Source organism: Juglans regia, chromosome 9, assembly GCF_001411555.2.
Source record: "Juglans regia cultivar Chandler chromosome 9, Walnut 2.0, whole genome shotgun sequence".
Lineage (NCBI taxonomy): Eukaryota > Viridiplantae > Streptophyta > Magnoliopsida > Fagales > Juglandaceae > Juglans > Juglans regia.
The window spans coordinates 22,975,583-22,983,362 of record NC_049909.1 but is presented as its reverse complement, the minus strand read 5'-3'; the positions used below and the strand labels follow the sequence as shown (position 1 = coordinate 22,983,362).

At 35.0% G+C, this 7,780-nt stretch overlaps 1 protein-coding gene across 3 annotated transcripts; it reads left to right on the top strand.

The window, feature by feature from the left end:
* The first annotated feature begins 1,902 nt into the window (after positions 1–1,902).
* On the top strand, positions 1,903–7,113 carry LOC108993457 (autophagy-related protein 18f). Of its 3 annotated transcripts, none has more exons than XM_018968399.2 (7): positions 1,903–2,975; positions 3,512–3,976; positions 4,055–4,486; positions 4,883–5,119; positions 5,210–6,010; positions 6,104–6,270; positions 6,640–7,113. In XM_018968399.2, the coding sequence occupies exons 1-6, from the start codon at positions 2,778–2,780 to the stop codon at positions 6,212–6,214; spliced, it is 2,244 nt and encodes a 747-aa protein (XP_018823944.1). In that variant the 5' UTR covers positions 1,903–2,777; the 3' UTR covers positions 6,215–6,270; positions 6,640–7,113. The 3 variants fall into 3 exon arrangements, with proteins under 3 accessions (XP_018823944.1, XP_018823935.1, XP_018823929.1); XM_018968390.2 differs by having other exon boundaries at positions 6,104–6,283; positions 6,689–7,113; XM_018968384.2 differs by having other exon boundaries at positions 6,689–7,112.
* Positions 7,114–7,780: the final 667 nt, after the last annotated feature.

The window sequence follows — 7,780 nt, the reverse complement described above, 5'->3', positions numbered from 1 at the left end:
TTTAGTTTTTTTTATATAGATATTTTTAATAATTTTAAATATTTTTAAAAAATAAAAATAAAAATATAATATTATTAAAAAATATTTTTTTAATAATATTTTTAAAAAAATATTTAAGGAAGTGTTTTTTATTCTACTTCGTGATTAAGGAAGTATTTTTTAATGATTTTGTTTTTATTTTCTGATTAAAGAAGTGTTTTTAATGATATTTTAAATTTATTTTATTTTTTAAAAATATTTAAAAGTGTAAAAAAAATTTCTATAAAAAATAAATTAAAAAAATACACATAAAAAAATACATGCTAAGCTCAACGTGGGAGCTCCCGTAACATGACCATTTTAAATATTTTAAAAAAAATCATAATAGTATTAAAAAATACTTTCTTAATCATGAAATAAAATAAAAAATTATAAAATAAATATATTTTTTAATTTTTTTAATTTTATTTCTTAATTAAGAAAATATTTTTTAATATATTTTCTTTTCTCAATAATATTTTAAATTTATTTTATTTTTTAAAATATTAAAAAATTTATATAAAAAATTATTTAAACAAAACACATATAAAATAATATTACACCCCAACCGGAGCCGCGGGGGCTGTAGCATCGCCCTATCTCTAATTTGCAGACCTTCTCGTCGTCTCATTCAGCGCCGGCGGCAATCTGAGGCTGTAATACAAAGCGTCGCCTTTGATAGAGCAATTGCGGAATTATACCCAAACTGGAGAGATGTACAGACCGGCGCCGCAACTTGAACTGATCACTTGAGGAGGATTTCAATCAGTACTTGAGCGTGTACTCCAGCGCCGGGGCCAGAATCGACTCCATTTTTGGCGTTCTAGAAGCGTGGATCTCAAAGTGTCTAATGCAAGGCAACAAGCAACAAAAGTCGCAACTTGCAAGAGACACTTGAGAGATGCCAGCAAGCTAAGGGTTGTAATGGCACCGACTCTGTCCACTTCACGCTTTGATCATCGTAAAAAGGACGTTCATGGTCTCTTCATCGTCTCCCATCAACTCTCCTCTCTTACGTCTCGCGATTATTAAAATCAAAATCATTTTATGAGGTCAAAATTAGAAAAGCTAAATAAAATTTCTAAATAAAAAAACCAAGCTTAGATATCACTGATTTTTAATTTTTTTTTTCTTTTAACATACTTATAAATTTATATTTAACCAGATGAATCATATAAAAGATTTGGCTCTACTTCAATTAAAATAAATATTAATTATTTAATTTAAATTATAAAATATAGATATTGTTATGATTTTATTTATTAATTGAATGTGGAATAATCAATTTTATTTAGACTAATTCATTACTACTATTTTTCTATATAATTTTTAATGTCATTTATTTCATCTTTTTAATTATTCCGTGAAGAAATAGTTATATGAGATCAATAATAGAAATTGAATGAAAATGGTAGAATAAAAGGCACGTTAATTCAGTACTTTTTGTGATCTCTGACTTTGCGTTAAATTGCAAGAAACTGCTAAAATCTCGGGAGGTGTTTCATATATGATTTTTTTTTTAACGAAAATAAACTCATTTTATTAATGATCTGAAATTATAATTATAATTTATTATTTAAAAAATCAAATTATAAACTAAATTATATATCAACTCTAAAATTTTTTTATGCATAAATTTTGTTGTGACTGATATTATCTTAAAAATTTATATATAATTAATATGAGATATAGGTTGTATTTAGATGTTAAATTGAATTGAATTAAGATGATAAAATATTATTAAAATATTAATTATTATTATTATTATTATTTAAAAATTTAAAAAAATTAAATTATTTATTATAAATTATATTAAAATTAAAAAAAATTATAATAATAAATTGAGATTAGTTGAAAAAACAAACGAACCCTGGGGCGGAATGGTTGAGAAGAAAACCTGGCTTCACTGGCAAGCCTTTATAAACTAAACTCCATCGGACTCTACTTTTATCAAACCATAATCCACCAGAGCCAGAGGTGTGTTGTGTGCAAGCAGCAAGTCTATACAGAGGTGAAAGGAAGTGAAAACCGTTTGACAGATTGCGACTGGACAAGACGGGGGACATAAACGTTGCACAAATCCACTCTCTCACTCTCCCCTCCGATCTCGCAATCATTGTTTTTTCAATCATTTACAAATCCTTGTTCCCCAATCAATTATGCTCAGTGTTTATTTGTTCCGTATACGTAAGCTGTGCTTAGTGCTCTTCAATAAAACTCTTATTTATTGATAAAAAAACCTTTCACATTTCAAATAATTTTTTTTTCTCTCGTATAAATTTCGTTGATTATTTTATTGTGATTAGCCACTAAGATCGTTGCTATTAAAGCCGTCAATTTTTATGCTGCTTTGGTTTTGGGTTTGTGCGTATGAAGACAAATCCTTGAACTTCGTTGTCTTAAAAGCACTTCCGTCGTTTCATTGTGTTTTATTACAGAATTGGAGGTGCAAACGCCAACAAAAATCAAAGCGTTTATTTTTAAAGTTGTGGGTATTTTTTTTGTAATCCATTTGTGGATGTTGGTTGTGTGATTTGTGGGTGCTTCTGAATTTGGAATGAATGCTGTTGTTTGAGGCGAAGGGGCGGAATGGAGACAAATGTAATTTAAGCTAATGAGTTTTGACTGGTTCTTTGCTTCTTGGGTTTTGCTTCGAAGAGAAAACAGAAACATTCTTGGGGTTATGATTAAGGACTATCGGAGTATCGTTGATTTTGGTTTTCTGGACATTGGCTATTTTGCTCTCTCTAGTTTTTGGAATGAGGAATGAGGGCCAGAAACAACAGCAGGGTGGTGTGCCAAAGCCAGGGCGGCCCAACAGCTTTATGCCGAGCTCTTTTCGTGCCATTTCCAGCTACCTGAGGATCGTGTCATCGGGGGCATCGACAGTGGCATGCTCTGCGGCCTCGGCGGCGTCATCAATTGTGGATAGGGATCATGATGCCAGCCATGATCAGGTAAGAGGTGTAATGGGTTTGTTTGTTTTCGTTTAAGTATTTTCAATTCAAGATATATAAAACATTTTTAGCTTTTCCCAAGTGGAATTGTTATGAAAAAGTGAAGTCCTTGTTACAGTAATCAGTTCATTTATGGTGTATATGCAATGAGTATTTGAATATTTTTTTTTGGGGGGTTACTTTGATTGCATAATTACTTCTGATGTGCTTGAATGAGCACATAAAGGGTGTGAGTGAGGTGTTATTATGCCATAATAATGCATGGCCATTCAGTTGGAAATTTCTGACTCAATATTTTATTTTTCTTTGATAAATTCACATTGATGGTGGACAAGACATGCATTATATGGTTGAATCTTGTGTTGCATTGACGTGGATTAGTCATGCTTCTTTACATTATTGTATGTTCTCTTTCTCTCTTGTATATTTTGTGTGAAGTGGTGTTAGTCATGTAGCTTCAATATTAATTACTTCCATCATAGTAGTTTTAGTCATGGAGACAACTGGTATCATATTTTCATGTAAAATTTATGTAGGTGAACTGGGCCGGGTTTGACAAGTTAGAGGATGAAGGAGATGTCATTCGGCACGTTCTCCTGCTGGCTTACTGGTCTGGTTTCCAGGTTTGGGATGTTGAAGATGCAGATAATGTCCGAGGCCTAGTTTCCAGACATGACGGTCCGGTTTCATTTATGCAAATGCTCCCAAAACCAATCACAAAAAAGAAGTTGCAGGGCAAGTTTGCAGACAGCCACCCACTACTGGTAGTTTGTACTGATGGGTCCCTTTATACAGGTAGTAGCATTCAGGATGGTGTAGCCACTCCTTCCAATAGGACCATCCCAAATGGCCAGGATCCAGTGGATTGCAGTTTTTTGCCTACTGCTGTTCAGTTTTATTCCTTTAAATCTCAATCTTATGTTCATGTGCTAAAGTTCGGGTCAGTTGTTTACTCTGTACGGTGCAGTTCCCGAGTTGTCGCTATTGCTCAAGCAGCTCAGGTACATTTCTTATGTGTGTTTTCAAGCACCCTTTTCTTCTGTCTAATCAGGTGAAAAGTTAAGTGGTACAAATTGCAGATACACTGCTTTGATACCGAAACTCTAGAGAGGGAATATACCATTCTTACGAACCCTATAGTTTCGGTGTGCCCGGGTTCTGGTGGCATAGGTTATGGACCCCTTGCTGTGGGTTCCCGATGGCTTGCTTATAGTGGAAGTCCGGTTGTAGTCTCAAATTCAGGTTGTGTCAGTCCACAACATTTAATGCGTTCTGCAAGCCCTCCTGATTTCCCTTCAAATGGGAGTATGGTGGCTTACTATGCAAAAGAATCAAGCAAGCAACTTGCTGCTGGGATTGTGACCCTTGGAGACATGGGATATAAGAAGTTGTCCAGGTACTGCTCTGAGCTTCTGCCTGATAGTAATACTTCAATGCAATCAGGGAATCCTGCCTCGAAAAGCAATGGGACTGTTAATATCCAATTAGCAGATGCAGAAAATGCCGGAATGGTACATGCATTTCTCAACTTTGTGTTTACTTGTTACTGAAACCACATATATATGCCTGCTCCATTTCTCTCTTGTTTTTTTTTTCAAAACAAATTGGCTAGAGTTCATGTACTTTTACTTGATTTTGCTTCTTTCCCTAGGTGAATGCATTCTATTGCACAATAAAAGCTGTATGACAGATGTTGTTAAGTGTGACCTGTAATATGGATACTTATAATTTGTTGTGAGGCTTGCATTTCCTGGTTCTGAGCATGGTATCAATTTATTATGTGCAAGATCTTACTGTTGTGGTATTCACAAATGAAGCTATTCATGAACTGACATTGGCTTGATCCTTTTTTTTTTTGTCGCAGTTATTTTTCCCTATGTTTCTTATTGTCTTCTAGTGATTATCAGGTCATTGTCAGAGATATTGTCAGCAAAGTTGTGATTGCCCAGTTCAGGGCACACCAGAGTCATATTTCAGCATTATGTTTTGACCTTAGCGGCACCCTTTTAGTTACCGCATCAGTCCAGGGGCACAACATAAATGTTTTCAAAATAATGCCTGGACTCCACAGAAGCTCTTCTACATCTGCTGCAGGTGCATCTCATGTACATCTTTACAGGCTGCAACGCGGTTTCACAAATGCAGTAAGTGCAGGATACATGTTTCAAGGTTCCTTATTGAATATGTCATTGTTTTCATCTCGCACTTATCTGTTTTTTGGTTAACCTTTTCAGGTCATACAGGATATCAGTTTCAGTGACGACAGTAACTGGATTATGATCAGTTCATCAAGGGGGACTAGCCATTTGTTTGCTATTAATCCTGTTGGAGGATCAGTAAAATCTCAGTCTGCTGATGTTAGTCCTACTATCAGGAATAGAAATTTGACTAAGCCATCAGTTAGTTGGCCACCTAATCAACAGAGCCTTTGTGCAGCTGGTCCTCCAGTTACACTTTCTGTTGTCAGTAGGATAAGGAACGGAAATAATGGATGGAGAGGAACAGTAAGTGGTGCAGCAGCAGCTGCAACAGGCAGGAAGAGTTTTCTTTCTGGGGCTATTGCTTCTTCTTTCCACAATTGCGGAGGCAATGCTTTATATGTGGATTGCAGCTCTTCAAAGGCAACATACCACTTCATGGTATTTTTTCCATCCAGTTGTTTGACACAATATATGTTGCAAACATCAACTTGTCTTGGTCCAATGGCTGTTGTGCCTGGATTAAGCAGTTCTGCTGAGTCAGCTCCAGAATGTGATGCAAGATTAGTCATTGAGGCTGTCCAGAAGTGGAATATATGTCTGGAACAGAACAGAAAAGAGAGAGAAGATAATACTGACATATATGGTGAGAATCAAAATTCAGACGGCACTAGAATATATTTTAAAGAAGTGAGGAAGGGAAATAGCATTTATCCTGAAGCCGGGGATATATTTACAAAAGCAAAGACCAGTTCTGAGGAGAAACATCATTTTTATATATCAGAAGCTGAACTGCAGATGCATGAACCTCAAGCCCTGTTGTGGGCAAAACCTGAGGTATTTCTGCATTCTGCTTTAATGAAGTGTGCTTGTGTGTGTGTTTTATGTCAACCACATTGATTTTTTTATGCTTGTACGTTTGCTTGCCAGATGTACTTTCAGTCAATGATGGTGGAAGGCTCCAAAATGGATGAAGAAAATACTTCTGGGGGGGAATTTGAAACAGAGAGGATTCCAACTCACACAATTGAAGCAAGGTGAAAAGGCTTGTTTCCAGCTTTTGAGTATCTTCCAACTCCCAAAATCCAGCAAACAAGGTGCACTAACTTTGTGAGTCCTTATATATTACATTTTTCTGTGGATGCGAGTGTTTGCTTATATCAATATGGATTATGTTTTAGGTGTAGGGGTACCTGATTCTTTATATTTCCATTCTTGAAGTTATATCTTGGATAAAAATTATTTATCGAAAAATATCTTGGACAAAACTTGACATCTGTGGATCGTTGTGAAATTATCTAGCTAACATAACACCTTTCCTTCCATAAGAGTGGGATGTTGTGAAATTAAGATCCACTTGGTGCTGTGCTGCTTATCAATCAAATAAAACTGTATGTTTTGCTTGATGTGCATATTAATATCTTTCGCTTCTGTTCACTTGTGTAATATCTTTTTGTGCACAACAGTGAGCAGTCATATTGTCATTTATGAAGTACCAATTTCCTCGTCATACAGGAACCTTGCCCTGGACAGCAATGTTAATGGGTGAATCCAGCATCAGAGATCTGGTCTGTTGGCGAATGGTGGGCTTTCATGCAGAAACAGTTCCGGCTCTCATGATTCAGTGACTGACAGCGATGCTTCACTAGGAGAATTTCACAATGTCATTGAAGAAACTGATTCAGATGGTCCTCGGATGCCGGTAGAAACCAACAGCTTTGTAAATAGACGTATTGTATATTTTTTTCACAATGCCATTGATGACTATATTGGGATTTTTTTCCCGTGTTACAACTAGGAATCAATGAAATGTATGAATGTAGAAGGAATCTGGAATTAATAGACGTATTGTATTGAAATGGATAGTAAAGTGCTTTCGAGGGGGAGCTCCTCCAATTGTCTGAAACAATACAAGAATATTCTGGAAGATAACTCTCAAGCCATTACTTGGAACCCAACCCCAAAAGTTTGGCAACTTAGGTCTCACAAGCAAATGAGATTTCGTGGTATAATCAACCATAGACTACACCGGTTCTCCAAAATTTCATGGTATTTGGATTAGTTATCTTCGTGGTATAATGCTAGGTACAAGTTTTAAATAGACAAATTTCATACAAGTCCTTTGTAGAAAAGTAAGTTCTACTGATAAAGAATATATTTTTTTATACTTTTTTAAGATGGGGTCTATTTTTTTACAAGGGCTTGTATGAAGCTTGTCTATTTAAAACTTGTACAAATCATTTCTCTTGACGAATATTGAATTCCATTCTACATCCTTTCTGCAAAAAAATATTTGCTCGTATTTTGATTAGTTTTGACTCTTTGTTTCTTGCATCATTGAGTTACTCTGTTCCTTTTCTCTCATGTGCAGATATTCTTTTGTTCCCCTTTGGGGTTCACTAACAGTGTTAAATAGAATGGGGTGGAAACTTAAAAAGAGATTATTGTGAAACGTAATTGTTGATATTGTGTTGTTTGGATTTCATCTACCGATGACTTTGTAAATAACAATAGTTATATTTCTAATAACAATAAATCTTCACCACCTCCTCACACTTTACATTCCATATTTTTTTTAATTTTTATTATTTTTTTCTTTTATCAAAT

Coding starts and splice junctions, on each gene's coding strand:
- LOC108993457 (XM_018968399.2), top strand. CDS start 2,778: ATGAGGAATGAGGGCCAGAAACAACAGCAGGGTGGTGTGCCAAAGCCA. Junction 2,976..3,511: donor ATGATGCCAGCCATGATCAG/GTAAGAGGTGTA, acceptor AAATTTATGTAG/GTGAACTGGGCCGGGTTTGA. Junction 6,011..6,103: donor TGTTGTGGGCAAAACCTGAG/GTATTTCTGCAT, acceptor TTTGCTTGCCAG/ATGTACTTTCAGTCAATGAT.